The 15,795-nt window shown below is 41.8% G+C and overlaps 1 protein-coding gene across 6 annotated transcripts in view; it reads left to right on the top strand.

Annotated features, from left to right (window-relative positions):
- atp6v1ba (ATPase, H+ transporting, lysosomal, V1 subunit B, member a) overlaps window positions 1-15,795 on the top strand; it is a 113,503-nt gene that overhangs the window by 56,168 nt on the left and 41,540 nt on the right. For all 6 annotated transcript variants that reach the window (XM_059947940.1, XM_059947934.1, XM_059947936.1 and 3 more), the window contains 3 exons: window positions 2,783-2,876; window positions 7,422-7,499; window positions 14,781-14,920. In XM_059947940.1, the coding sequence (XP_059803923.1) occupies window positions 2,783-2,876; window positions 7,422-7,499; window positions 14,781-14,920 (312 nt within the window). The remainder of the gene's footprint in view (window positions 1-2,782; window positions 2,877-7,421; window positions 7,500-14,780; window positions 14,921-15,795) is intronic.

Here is a 15,795-nt window from a genome sequence, read left to right as displayed (position 1 = left end):
TCTGAGAAGAGAGGTCCTTGTCTACACAACCTCTCCCTTTAAGTGTGGCTCTTGGGTACTGGAACCATGACTCCGGATCAGATTTCCAGGCTGCTGGTAACATAAAAAAAATTATTTTCACCAGTTATATAATTCTGTAAATTTCAATAGTTTGATTTGAATTAGATTTGCTTGTTCAAAGTTCAAAATAAAAACAATAAAACAGAATAAAATCAATGAAAGGCCGCAACTGACAGGGTAGACAGATAGCAAGCTGTGCAAATAGAATGAGAAAGGAAAAAAGTAGTAATAATAATAAGAAATAAATATCAAGAACATGAAATAGATCATAGGTTGTGGGAACACTTCAGAGCTTGGGCAAGTGAAGTTGAAAGAAGTTATACCCTTTGGTTCAAGAGCCTGATGAGTGAGGGGTAGCAATTGTTTCTGGACCTGAAGGTGTGGGTCTTGAGGCTCCTGTACCACCTTCCTGATAGCAGCAGTGACAAGAGAGCGTGGCCTAGATGGTGAGGTATTTTGACGGATGCTGCTTTCCTGCGATGGTGCTCTATGTAGATGTGCTCAATGGTAAGGAGGCCTTTACCCATGATGGACTGGGCTGTATTCACTACTTTTTGTAGTATATTCTGTTCAAAGGCATTGGTGTTTCTACATGTGTCTCTGTTTCCCCAAGATGCGTGATGCAGATGGCTGACTGAACTGGTCTGTGCATCTTGGAAGGGTTGTTGCAGTGTGTTTTGAACCTTTGAAGACCAACCTTTTGGTTGGTTCTCCTGAGGGCCCAATTTCAGAAGGACCTTATAGTCATTGAGTGGTAAAGCTGAGGCTAGACATTTTTCCTTTGTGCAAATGGGAAGTTGATAGCAACTCTCTTTCACCAAACAGCTACCTACCTTTCAGCAGAATGCGTATCTTTAAATTATTCATCCCAAGTTGTCTGGCAGATGTTACATTCTTGGTGCGGTAAATAGTGTGCTAACATGGTCATCGTACAGTTGTAGTTATATACATATATTCAATCTATTTTATTTCCTTTGCCATTGAAGGAGAAGGCCCTCGTTTATCTGTTTTCCAGCACTAGCCTCCCTTTGTAATGCAAATCAGAATTATACTTAATATCACTGACATATGTTATGAAATCTGTTGTTTTGTACAGCAAATTACAATAAGAAATTGTATATATGAAATGCAAAAAGAGCAGAAATAGGAGGCAGTATTCATTAGTTTGTTTATTGTCCATTCAGAGATCTGTTGGTAGAGGGGAAGAAGCTGTTCCTAAATGTTGAGTGTGTATCTTCAAGCTCCTGTACCACTTCTTCAGTAGTAATAAGAAGGGAGCATGTCCTGGGTTTATAGGGGTCCTTATTGATGGTTGCTACTTTCTTAGAGAATCACCTTTTGAAGATGTCCTCGATGCTGGGGAGGTCAGTGCCCATGGTGGAGTTGGCTGAGTTTACAACCTTCTGCAGCTTTTTCCAATTCTGTGCTGTGCGCCCCCCCCCCCCCCATATCAGATGGGCATGTGACCAGTTAAAATGGTCTCCATGGTATATCTGTAGAAATTTGCTAGTGTCTTTGATGACATACTAACTCTCCTTAAACTCTTAATGAAATAATAGCGGCTGATGTGCTGCCTTCGAATTGCAACAGTATGTTGCGCCCAGAATAGATTTCCAGGTCTGTTGACATAAAGAACTTGAAACTGCTCACCCTTACCACTGCTTATCCCTTGATCAGGTGTGTGTTTCCTCAACTTCCCCTTCCTGAAGTCCACAATATATTCCTTGGTGTTACTGACACTGAGTGCAAGTTTGTTGTTGTAACAGCACTCAACCAGCTGATCTACCTCACTCCTGTACGCTGCCTCATCACCATCTGAAATTCTCCCTACAGCAGTTGTCATTGGCAAATTTATAAATGGCATTTGATCAGGGACTAGTCACATGGTAATGGGTGTATAGAGAATCAGAATCAGGTTTATTATCACCGGCATGAGATGTGAAATTTGTTAACTTAGCAGCAGTTTAATGCAATACATAATCTAGCAGAGAGAGACAAAAAATATAATAAATAAATAAATAAGTAGATCAATTATATATAGAACAAATTATTTAAAAATGTGCAAAAACAGTAATACTGTATATTAAAAAAGTGAGGTAGTGTCCAAAGCTTCAAAGCTTGCTGTTGAGCAAGGAGGTATTATTTCCCATCCGCACAAACTGTGGTCTCCTGATACGGAAGTGGTTAGCATGACATTATTACAGTTACAGCTGTCAGAGTTTGGAGGGAGGTGCAAAGGCCCAGGCTTTGAAGCTTGTTGATTAGTACAGAGGGTGTGATGGTCTTGAACACTGAGTCGTAATCAGTAAACAGCAACCTGTTGTAGGTATTGTTGTTGACTAGGTGGTCCAAGGCTGAGTGGAGGGCCAGAGAGATTGCAACTGCTGTAGACCTATTGAGTTTGTCCAGATTGTTGCGTAGGCAATTATTCTACAATGCAAAATGTATTTACTCAAGTATTTGCTGTTTTCTGTGGAAGTGACTTCCATTTCTGGCAGTTGTGCATGAACAGCTCCCTTTTTACAGTGAATCAGCTTTTGAGGCAATGTTCCTTCATTTTAGAATTTCCACCCTGCTAACAACATGTTACTATTTACAAAAATCATCTAGTGAATACATGCTAACTTTCTGTAAACTCTCTAATTGTCTTGGCAACATTAATGATAGATACTGAAGAATTGTATTTTAAATATGTTTTGATATATCTTTCATCTTGATACAGGTTTTTGAGGGAACATCAGGTATCGATGCAAAGAAAACAGCCTGCGAATTTACTGGTGACATACTTCGCACACCTGTGTCTGAAGATATGCTTGGTAGGTTCAATAGGTACACTTAATGTCGGAGAAATGTATGCAATATATATCCTGAAATTCCTTTTCTTCACAAACATCCATGAAAACTGAAGGGTGCCCCAAAGAATGAATGACAGTAAAATGTTAGAACCCCAAAGCTCCCCCAACATCCCCCCCATGCTCAAGAAGCAGCAAGGCAACAATCCCCCCCCCCCCCCCACCAGCAGAGAACACCAGCGTCCTCCGCCAAGCACTCAAGCGTACAGCAAGCATCAATAAGGACACAGACTTGCAGCGCCCCAAAGACTACTTGTTCACCAAATAATTTGACATGCCACAGGCTCTCTCTTTCCATAATAAGGGGAGAAGAGGTGTCCCTGTTTCACAGCGAGAGGGGAAACATAACAAATAACTCGCTGGTTTACAGCGTTAAAAGTCTGTTGCTTTGCTTTTTCCAAGCTCTGCATTTAGAGATCCAGCCCCAGAAAAGTGCAGTCCTCCAGACACACAGTCCAATGCAGCTAACCCATTGTTCCTGATATTCTGTGTTCTCCTGTAATGCTTCAGTCAGGGGCACTGGCTGAGAATCAAGTCTCCAGAGCCCTGAGAATCTAGCGTCCTTGGGATATCAAAATGAGGCCCTGAGAGCAGGTCCCATTCCCCCAAAGAACCGATGTCGGAGTGTAACTCCAGCTCAGGGTCTTCAAAAGAATCTTAAATAGGGAAAAAAAAGTGATTTCAAAGATAGAAATAGAGCTGTTTCCGAAGATGCTAGCAAATGAGTCGCCGTTTAACACCTTCGTAACTTCGCTCTGCTCCTTCTGCTTCTATTCTCTAAAAGCAACTTTCAATCAATAATTTAACATTATGTGTTAAATTGGGAGCTACAGTTGAGCTTCTCAATAAATCTTTTCCAATATTCCATTGAAAAATGGTTAAAAATCAATCAGTTGTGAGCAGTGTCTCTAACATATTCAATTCAGATGTATCTTTTAATGTTTCAGATCTGAAAGTTGATGAGCTGATGTCTGAAATTCAGGCGCTGATACAATGGAGATGTATTTATTGAGATATTGGCCCTTCAAGCCACGCCACCCAGCAACTCCTGATTGAGCTCTAGCCTAATCAGGGGACAATTTATAATGACCAGTTAGTCTACTAACCAGAACGGCTTTGGATGGTGGAAAGAAACTGGAGCACCCAGATAAAACGTACAAACTCCTTACAGATGATGTCAGAATGGAACTCTGAACTCTTACATCCTGATCTGTAAAGCTTTGCACTAACCACTACACTACTGTAGTGCCCAAATGAAGAAAGATGTCTGGAAACTTTCTTTTAAGAGGTTGCCATACTCTTGCATTAGGTGCAATAGGACTGACAATTCAAGGTTTAAGATGGACCGAAGGATGTAGCTACAAGTTTTGTAAAGGTAGAGCTGGAGGTGCCTCAGTCCTTGCTCTTGTCTAACTGGTGTAAGGATCTTGTAACTGATGTGAATGACAGCATTTGGGCATCAAAGTAGCATAGTGGTATGGAGTTCAATTCCAACATCATCTGTGTGGAGTCTGTATGACCTCATGGAATGTGTGGGTTTTCTCCGGGTCCTCCAATTTCCTTCTACAGTCTGAAGACATACTAGTTAGTTGGTTAATTGGTCATTGTAAATTATCCCTTGATTAGGCTGGGGTTAATTGGGGGTTGCTCAGTGGGGTCACTGAAAGGGCCTATTCAGCGCTGTAGCGCTAAATAAATAGACTGATTTCTGGGATGCAGAGGCTGATGTATGAAAAAATGTTGAGCAGGTTAGGTATACATCCATTGGAGTAAGAAAGTATAAGAGATAATGAATTATTTCCATAATTATTGGTTCTAGAATTTGGGAGCATTGTATTAAAAGAAGCCACCCACAAAGCCAATGAGGAATTCCTTCTCTGAGGGGTGAGATTCTTTGGGATTCTCTTCCTGAGAGGTCATATGGAAAGTAGAGTCACTAAGTATTTTTAATTCTGAGATTTACAAACATTTGAACTACAAGGGACTTGAGAGGAATCCAGAGAAAATAGAAGAGTAGTGCAGAGGCACCAGTTAGATCAGTTGTTCAGTAAATGATGAAACAGGCTCAGAGGATTAATTCTTTTGCATCTGTTTTGTGTGACCAAGGTTGAAAATGGAACATTTCAGTAAGTTTACTCTTTAAGAAGTCAACAGCAAAGGAGGTGCAATAACCTTGATATTAAAGAATATAATACAGATGTGGAGAGAAAGCAACTTTGTAAAAGGCTTAAGGTGGCAAAAAAGTAAGAACTGGAAAAATTGCAGGAGGACCAAGGAGTATTAATAAGGAGAGAAAAAATTAAAACACGGGAGTAGACTCGTGTGAAACAGACGTTAAAAAATCCTATGGCTAATCTTGTTTTTAGGGTTCATGCAGCTCCCTTCCAGACTACAGAAGTTCAGATTCAGATTCAGTTTATTGTCATTTAAAAACCACAAGTGCAATGCAGTTAAAAAATGAGACAACGTTCCTCCAGAATGATATCAACTAAGCACATGACAAAATGGACTACACCAGAAAATCCACATAACATTTGGCAATCCCCAATCCAGAGTCCAGAGAGGCTGCTGCGTATTAATATTGCGCTACCATCTTAGTGCGTTCCCCGGAAAGGAGCTCCAAACCACCAGAAAAAACAAGACCAAAAACTAAAGCTGCAAGACCTGCACAAAACCACATAGTTACACCATATAGTTACAACAATGCAAACAATACCATAATTTGATTTTAAAAAGAACAGACCATGGGCACGGTAAAAATAGTCCAAAGGTGCTAAAAGACAATCCGTTCGAAAGAAACCACCACACAGTTTCCATAAGTCCTCAGGGTCCCGATAGACTTGTCATCTCACGCCGGCGGCAGAAGGGAATACCCCCGCTATGGACTTCCACAGCGCCACCCAACTCAGCCTTGCAGACGCAGCACACACTAAAAGCGACCTGACCGCAGCAGACTCCGAGTCTGTCAAACCTCCGAGCCTCTGACCATCCCCTCCGGCACAGCTTCTCCGAGCACCATCCTCTGCCGAGCGTATTAAGATGCCCCCACCAACGGCCATCGGCAACGCGACCCCAAGGACTGGGGATCTGTTCTTCTTAACTGAGACCCGGACCTCACAGCAGCAGCAGCAGCAATGAAGAGGGCCTTTCTGGAGATTTCCAGATGTTCCTCCGTGCTCTGTGCTCCCACGTCCGTATTTCATTAGATTAGGATTGCACACAGCCCCGCTTAACAAATAACATATCAGCTCTGGAGTGGCTGTGTCGCGCCGCCATCTTGTTAGTTATACAGAAATAGGGAAGTGGCAGAGAAATCTTCTTGGGATGCAGTGAAATAGTGGAAAGTACTATTGTAATTGTGAAGCTCAAAGGAATTAGCATCAGTACTGGAGAAGTTAATGGAACTGAAAGCCATTTAAATCTCCAGAAGATGGTTCACCTAATTGATTTCTTGAATGGCAAGAGTGGTTTATGAGGAGGAATTAAGTTGTCTGAACCTATGTACTCTTGAGTTTAGAATAATCAGAGGTGATCTTATTAAAAAAAATTGAGCAGAGGATGTGGGATTGATGGTTGTCTTGGGTATAAAATTCTTGGAAACTAAACAACACAATTGGTGATAAGATGTTTCCTCTGATGGGAAAGAAGCAGGAGGCATAATCCTGGAATAGTGGGGTACCCACTTCAGAGAGAGATGAGGAGTCAGTTATTTGAGTTGTGATTCTCTGGAGCTGACACAGAGAGGTGTGCTGTGGGGTGCGGGAGTGCTGGGTAGTTACTTGGTAGTTTTAGGGTTGAGATAACAGAATCAAGCGATTGTGGGGAGAAAAGGCAGGAAAGTGAACTAAAGGACTGTTGGAGCAGCCGTGGTCCTGTTGAGTGATAGCAAACATAAACACTTGAATGGGTTGTTCTTGATCTCACTACTACTAATGGGCATCAATGGTAGCGTAATGGTTAGAATGCACTATTACAGTTTCAGCCAGAGTTTAATTCTAGTGTCCTCTGTAAGGAGTCTGTATGTTCTCCCTGTGGAATGTGTGGATTTTCTCTGGGCCCTTGGGTTTCCTCCCACTGTCCAAAGTTGTACTGGTTAGTAGGTTAATTGGTCATTATAAATGGTCCAGTGATTAGGCGAGGGTTAAATCTGGGGCTGTTGGACCGTGTGACTTGAAAAGCCTATTCTGTGCTGAATCTCTCAATGTTTAAAAAAAAATCTAGAGCTATAGTGAGCATTTCTAAATAAGTTGGTCATTCAGGAAAAAGATAAAAACTTTCTCCACCAAGAGGGCAGCAAATGTTTTGAGTCTACTCAAAAGGATCTTTGGTCTCGGTCATTAAGTATATGCAAAACACATATTTTTGGATATTAAAGGCATCAAGAGATATGGGGTTACAGCAGTAAAGCGGATTGAGGTAAAACATCAGCATGAGCTTATTGAAAGGCTGAGCAAGCACAAAGGATTAAATGGTGTATTGTCTATGCTTCTGATATGTGCTCCATTACAGGCAGAGTATTCAATGGATCAGGTAAACCTATTGACAGAGGACCTACAGTACTGGCTGAAGATTATCTGGATATTATGGGTAAGCTGAGAAGTAATACAGAAAATACATTGTTTATTCAAGAGAAAATCTATTTGAGGTACTGATCTTTGACTTTAAGGATAACTTTGGACCGGTGTACTGCAATAGTGGTTTAAATTCCATAATGGAAGGGAGCAGGAAAGTTAATGCAATGGACTCTGTTAACAAGTCGGTCTCAGTGGGCAAGAGATAATTAGGTGGAGATCAAGTGTTGTCCTGTAAGATTAACTTCCACTGTAATGCCCAGTCACAGCTCCTACATGGTCACTCAGAAAGCTGTTTTCTGATCACAATCCATTCAGGAAAATTATATTGCTAAGAAAACCAACAATGTGGATTTGTCCTTGCTTTCTGAAAAAATCAATTAATCTGTACTGAAACGTAGAGCCAGCTCTGTTCAGTGTAGTCTGGTTCAAGCAATTTGTTAATTATTAGCAGTAACTGTTGAATGTTTTCATTAGTGCTGAACAATGGATTCAGGTTAATTGGGACATCCACTTAATTGGAGCAATTCTTAAAGAACAATAATCTTATGGTGAAGACAGCTGGGATTCCCTTTCTTTATTTGGGACAGGAGACTATTGCCAAACAGATTCTGACTTGAGTCAGTTGAGTGCACTTGTGTACACATTAGGCATTAAATTGCACTTAGATCAAACAGTTTTTAAATATTGTCAACTGTGTGTGTTTGTGTTCAAAAATCAATTTCTATTACTGATAGTTGGCCAGAAATAAGCAACAAGACAATTCAGAACTGTTTTGCTTACTGCAGTTTCTAGCATTCAGGCTTGGAGATGCCAGAAACAGATAGGAGTGAAAATGAAATGATTTCACTACTTCAAGTCAGGAACTACGAAGAATTTGAAGATATCAACAATCATCTTGAATGTTACAATGAAAATGAAGCCTTGGAGGAAACAGGCATCAAAAGCATTGTGTGAAGGCAGTCCATTATTTGCTCAAGGTGTCTGAGCTAATTTCCTTTACAGGGCAGCGTACACTGGATTAATTCCTCTGTCGATAACTATTAGGAGCTAATGTGCTGTTTTATAGTACTGTAGTAGTATTAATAATGTTCTAAGTTGTTTTTGTATTTAATTTAAAATGCTACTCAATTAAACAGTATTCTTTTTTTAAAATACTTTTTTCTATTTCAGCTAATTGGATCAGCCCCTTAATTGGGTCAATCTGTATGGTGGCAGTGTGTCCACTATTTATAATTTAGCAATTTTGTGAAATATGTCAGGTATAAGTAACTACACAGCATTCCTGGGAACTCATGATTAATTTTTTTCATCAGAAATTTGGTCCTTTAACTAAATTTAAATTTTGAATGCAGTTTCTAGGATACTGATCTTGGTAAAATATATTTTTAAAATTGATTTGCTTGTTGCTAACCAAGAATGTTTTTGGTTTTCCATCTCCTAAAGCCTGGAAATTGACTGAATTGATAATCTTGTTTGCAAAATATTTCACAAGTTTGTGCTGAATTGTAGTGGCTTTTCCTTATGGACTGTGGAAAGGAAATCATTCCCAAAGTTTTGATTTTAATTCAAAGTTGAAAGTAAATTTATTATCAAAGTGCATATATGCATGTCACCATATACAACCCTGAGATACATCTTCTTGTGGGCATTCACTGTAAATGCAAGAAACACATAGAATCAATGACAGACCACACCCAACAGGACAAACAACCAATGTGCAAAAGACAGAAAAAGAAAGAAAAACAGAAAAAATATTAGTAATATTAAGCAATAAATATTGATAACATGAGATGAAGAGTCCTTGGAATTGCTTCCATAGGTTGTAGGAATATTTCATTGAAGGGGGTGAGTGAAATTGAGTGAAGTTCTCCCCTCTAGTTCAAGAACCTGACGGTTGAGGGTAATAACTATTCCTGAGCCTGATGGAGTGGTCCTCAGATCTCTGCACCATCTGTTCCATCTTCCTGATGGCAGCAGCAGGAAGAGAACATGGGCTAGATGGTGAGCATCCTTGATGATGGGTGCTGCTTTCCTGCAACAGCAATCTGTGTATGGCGCTCAGTGGTGGGGAGGGCTTTACTGTAATGCACTGGGCTGTAACCACTATTTTATTTTTTGTTTGTCTTTTCCATTCTCGGGCATTGATGCTTCCCTACCAGGCTATGATGCTCTCCACTGCATATCTACAGAAGATTGTCAAAGTTTTAGTTGACATGCTGAACCTTTGCAAACTTCTAAGAAAATAGAGACGCTGCCATGCTTTCTTCGTAATGGTACATGTGTGCTGTTCCACATTGACTAAGCACATGAAGTACTGAACCTAGTATGTTATAAAACTATTTCTGGAAATGCAGAGTTTGCTTTTCTTTTTGATGGGTTCCTTAATAATTTGTATTGTATTCCCTCTGCCCATTAAAAAAAAATTGCAGATATTTTTTGATCTCACCAAGAATATTGTACACCAACCTCAAATAGTTTCTTTTTCAATAGAAAACTTGCGGTGGCGGTGTTGAATTCTGATTTTCTGCCATTGACTTTTTACAGACTTTTGTCTCTTGTAAATCTTGTACTGTTTTTTCAATTAATTTAAACTGGAACAACCACATACCTTCTGGAATCTTCCAATGTCAAGTGCAATGTCCAGTGCAATGGCAATTCCTTTGATATATTGCTTCCACAAAATTGGTCAGGTTATTTATTATTGAGCAGATGTTTTTCAAGTTGTCATAGTTCTATGCTGACAGATTATATTTGGGGAATATCAGGCTGCCAATGACTGCAATTCTCTGATCTCAGTTGTCAGTAATTTGATTCAGATTCTCATGTTCCTGTGAGAATAAACCCAGCCTATCTAATCTTATTATAATTCAATCCTCCATTCCAGGCAGCATCCTGCTGAATCACTTCTACACTCACTTGCAACCACGTCCTTTCTGTAGTGTAATGACCAATGTTTTCTACAATTGCAACATGATGTCCTAATTCATATAATTTGGCCTATGAAAGCAAGCAAACCATAGAACCACAGAACACTACAACACAGTACAGGCCCTTCAGCCCTCCATGTTGTGCCGAACCATATAATCCTTAAAAAAAGTACTAAACCCACACTACCCCATAACCCTTCATTTTTCTTTCATTCATGTGCCTGTCCAAGAGGCTCTGAACTACCCCTAATGTTTTAGTCTCCACCACCATCCCTGGCAAGTCATTCCAGGCACTCCCAACCCTCTGTGTAAAAAAAACTTACCCCTGATGTCTCCCCTAAACTTCCCTCCCTTAATTTTGTACATATGCCCTCTGGTGTTTGCTATTGGTGCCCTGGGAAACAGGTACTGACTATCCACCCTATCTATGCCTCTCATAATCTTGTAGACCTCTATCAAGTCCCCTCTCATTCTTCTACACTCCAAAGAGAAAAGTCCCAGCTCTGCTAACCTTGCTTCATATGACTTGTTCTCCAAACCAACAACATCCTGGTAAATCTCCTCTGCACCCTCTCCATAGCTTCCACATCCTTCCTATAATGAGGTGACCAGAATTGAACACAATACTCGAAGTGCGGTCTCACCAGAGATTTGTACAGTTGCAACATGACCTCTCTACTCTTGAACTCAATCCCCCTGTTAATGAAGCCTGGCATCCCATAGGCTTTCTTAACTACCCTATCAACCTGTGCAGCGAGCTTGAGGGATGTATGGATTTGAACCCCAAGGTTGATTTGTTCATCCACACTCTTAAGTAACTGACCATTAATCCTGTACTCAGTCTTCTGGTTTGTCCTTCCAAAATGCATCACTTCACACTTGTCTATATTGAACTCCATCTGCCATTTTTCTGCCCAACTCTGCAGCCTGTCTATATCCTCTTGTAACCTTCGACAACCTACAGCTCCATCCACAACTCCAATCTTCGTGTCATCTGCAAATAAAATCACAAATAGCAGGGTAGATCCTTGTGGCACTCCACTAGTCACCGACCTCCAGGCAGAATACTTTCCTTCCACAACTACCCTCTGCTTTCTTCCTTTAAGCCCATTTTCTATCCAAACAGTCAAGGTTCCACTTATCCCATACCTCATGACTTTCTGGATGAGTCTCTCATGAGGGACCTTGTCAAATGCTTTGCTAAAGTCCATGTAGATCACATCCACTGCCCTACCCTCATCAAGTTCTTTTGTTACCGCTTCAAAAAACTCGATCAGGCTCGTGAGGCACGATCTTCCCTTCACGAAGCCATGTTGACTATCCTTGTGTAGATTGTACTTCTCCAAATGCTCGTAGATTCTATCCTTAAGAATCCTTTCCATTAGTTTGCATTACACCGACGTAAGACTCACCGGTCTATAGTGCCCAGGTTTCTCGCTATTACCTTTTTTAAACAAGGGAATTACATTTGCCATTCTCCAGTCCTCCAGCACTTCCCAAAGAGGATTCAAAGACCATAACTAATGCTCCTGCGATCTCTTCTCTCAATCCCCACAACTTGGGGTGTATCATATCCGGCTCTGGGGATTTATCAATCGTAATGTTTTTAAGAAGATCCAGCACTACTACTTCCTTAATCTCTACATTGTCCAGCACACAGGCCCGCTCTACTTCAACCTCATCCTGATCAAGATCCTTTTCACTTGTGAATACTGAAGCAAAGTATTAATTTAGGCACATGTTGCCCTCTTTATCCTTTAGCGGTCTCACCTTTGTTCTCGTCATCCTCCTATTCTTCACATACACATTGAACACCTTGGGGTTCTCCTTAATCCTACATGCCAAGGCCTTCTCATGCCCCCTTTGAGCTCTCCTAAGTCCTTTCTTTAGCTCCTTCCTGGCTATCCTATATTTCTCATAAGCCCCTCCTACTTCCTGCTTCTTATATCTAACAGATGCTTCCTTTTTTCTCTTGAGTTGCCTCACATGTTTCGTCAGCCACGGTTCAATTGTCCTACCATTTTTTCCTTGCCTCAGTGGGACAAACCTATCCTGAACCCAGCTCAAGTGGTCCCTAAACCTCTCCCATATTTCTTCTGTGTTTTTCCCTTTGAACATCTGTTTCCAATTTACTCTCGCTAGTTCCTGCCTCATCCCTTCAAAGTTAGCCCTTCCCCAGTTAAGCACTTTTCCATTTCGCCTGATTTTATCCCTTTCCATAGCTATGCTGAAGCTAAGGGAGTTGTGGTCACTCTCACCAAAATGCTCCCCCACCAAGAGGTCTGTCACCTGACCAGGTTCATTACCCAGAACTAGATCCAGTATAGCCTCTCCTCTCGTTGGCCGGTCCACATACTGTGTCAGGAATCCTTCTTGAACACACCTGACAAATTCAACCCCATTTATCCCCCTTGCACTCAGGAGGTGCCAGTCAATATAAGGGAAGTTGAAATCACCCATAACTACTACCCTGTATTTCCTGCACCATTCTAAAATCTGCCTGCTTATCTGCTCCTCAGTGTCCCGAGGGCTATTTGGGGGCCTATAGACTACTCCCAGCACAGTGATTGATCCCTTCCTATTTCTGACTTCCACACAGACTGACTCTGTGGACACTCCCTTCTGCAGTGTCCTCCCTTTCTATAACTGTGATACTATCCCTGACCTGCAATGCCGGTACCCCCCCCCCCCCCCTTTACTGCCTCCCATCCTATTCCTTTTAAAACACCTGAACCCCGGGACCTGCATCATCCAATCCTGCCCTTCTTCTAACCAAGTTTCATTAACAGCCACAACATCGTAGTTCCATGTATTAATCCATGCTCTAAGTTCATCCTCATTGTTCCAAATACTCCTGGCATTGAAATAGACACATTTCAACCCCTTTAACTGGCTACAATCATGTTCTGTCCCCTGCCTGTCCTTCCTCAACAACTCAGAACTCTTAGCATCATGCCCTTGTCCTTCTACCTTAATCCCTGCACTCACATTCTGATTCCCACTCCCCTGCCAAACTAATTTAAACCTTCCCCAACAGCTCTATCAAACCTGCCCGCCAGGATATTGGTCCCCCTGGGATTCAAGTGCAATCCGTCCTTTTTGTACAGGTCACACCCGCCCCAAAAGAAGTCCCAATGATCCAGAAACCTGAATCCCTGCCCCCTGCTCCAATCCCTCAGTCACGCATTTATCCTCCACCTCATTCTATTCCTACTCTCACTGTCGCGTGGCACAGGCAGTAATCCCAAGATTACTACCTTTGTGGTCCTGCTTTTCAACTTCTTTCCTAACTCCCTGTAGTCTTCTTTCAGGACCTCTTCCCTTTTCCTACCTATGTCATTGGTACCAATATGTACCATGACCTCTGGCTGTTTTCCCTCCTACCGCAGGATATCTTGGACGTGATCAGAACATCCCGGACCCTGGCACCTGGGAGGCAAACTACCATCCGAGTTTCTTTCTGGCGTCCACAGAATCGCCTGTCTGAACCTTTGACTATAGAGTCCCCTATCACTACTGCCTTCCTCTTCCTTTCCCTACCCTCCTGAGCCACAGGGCCAGACTCTGTGCCAGAGGCACAGCCACTGTTGCTTCCCCTAGGTAGGCTGTCCCCTCCAACAGTACTCAAACAGGAGTACTTATTGTTAAGGGGTACAGCCATGGGTGTACTCTCTAGTACCTGACTCTTCCCCTTCCCTCTCCTGACTGTGAGCCATTTCTCTGTCCCCCGTGGACCTGGAGTGACCAGCTGTCTGTAACTCCTCTCTATCACCTCCTCACTCTCCCTGACCAGACGAAGGTCATGGAGCTGCAGCTCCAGTTCCCTTAACACGGTCCCTTAGGAGTTGCATCTCAATGCACCGGGTGCAGATGTGTCCGTCTGGGATGCTGGAAGACTCCAGGACCTCCCACATCTGACACCGACCACAGAAAACTGGTCTCACACACATACTACCTCCTTTTGCAATCAACAACTGCCTCACCTCGTCCCGTTACTGCCGAAGCCCGTGGAGCCAAAGCCCTTTCACTCCACTGCCCGTTCCCAACGCTGCCCGCTGAATATGGCTGCCTTCTTTTTAAACTGTTCATGCTCAACTGGTTGACGTCACTCGCCTGCGCAGTCTGGCCTCTCTCTTCCCCCAAGAACTCAAAATGTCTTCCCACTGGAAATCATTAGGTGCTCTCCCACTGCCTTCTTGTTCCAAATCAAAAACTTCTGCAGATTCCTTGCCCTTTTTCGAATCTCTTATTCAAATTGGTTTGAAGCATTTTACTATGTTAAATGCTATATACATACAGTTGTTCCTTTTAAACTAGAATATCATTATTTTTGAGTTTACTCTATGAATTTTACTAATATCTTTTAGGTCAGCCTTTAAATCCACAATGTCGTATATACCCAGAAGAAATGATTCAGACAGGAATCTCTGCGATTGATGGCATGAACAGCATTGCTAGAGGACAAAAAATACCAATATTTTCTGCTGCAGGTTTACCCCATAATGAGGTTTGTAAAAACAATTAGCTTTTTAATATGTTTGGTTATACAGAATATTTTGTAAATAGAACGTTGGTTTAATAGTTGTTTTTGTTTATTCAGTTCCATTATGGTTGTATTTGCATGAGAATTGTTAAGAGCATTGGGGGGCAATTAATGCGTTTTAAAGAGTTCATCATCAAGTTCACCGATGTCCTGGAGGATAAAATCTGTTATCCTTGTCTGACTTAGCATACATGTTGACCCCAGCCCCACCAGTATGGTTGTGTCTCAAGTTCCTTCTGAAATGGCATTGCAAGGCTTTTAGTTTTTTCATAATTGCTTTGAAAGATGAAGAATAAAGACTAATTTATACTTGTGCATTGCATCTATGCCATAGGGTGACGTGCACCTCCCCAAAAAGTAACTCGTGCGTCACAGTGATGCAGACCGCAACAACTGTGATTGGTCTGCTTGGTAGCATCGCATTTCCTTCTATGCATTTGTGGTTGCTTCTTCTCCGCCATGTCTGTACACCGATGCGAAATAGATGAACCAGATCATCAAATCTACTTGCCGACATGCGAAAATGTTTGAAATGCATTTCCTCATCCATGTCTCTCATGAAGAAACTCAACACAGTGGCATAGAAACCCCACCGCCAACTAACGTTTTGGCACACACCAACGCATGCTCACTGAGGCATAGAGCTACACAGAAGTGAAAATCATGGCTATGGCGTAGTCCGCCCGCACAAGTATAAATCATCCTTAAAATAGGCTGTGGCTCTGGAAATATCCCTGTTCTTGATGATGGTGGGACCCAAACATACAAGTACTCAAAACAAGGCTGAACCTGTCATAGATGAAGAATCTGTTTTGGCTTCTTCCTGTGATCTCCAACTT

Source organism: Hypanus sabinus, chromosome 22, assembly GCF_030144855.1.
Source record: "Hypanus sabinus isolate sHypSab1 chromosome 22, sHypSab1.hap1, whole genome shotgun sequence".
NCBI lineage: Eukaryota > Metazoa > Chordata > Chondrichthyes > Myliobatiformes > Dasyatidae > Hypanus > Hypanus sabinus.
The sequence above is the reverse complement of the archived record's forward strand: the minus strand, read 5'-3'. Positions and strand labels throughout refer to the sequence as shown.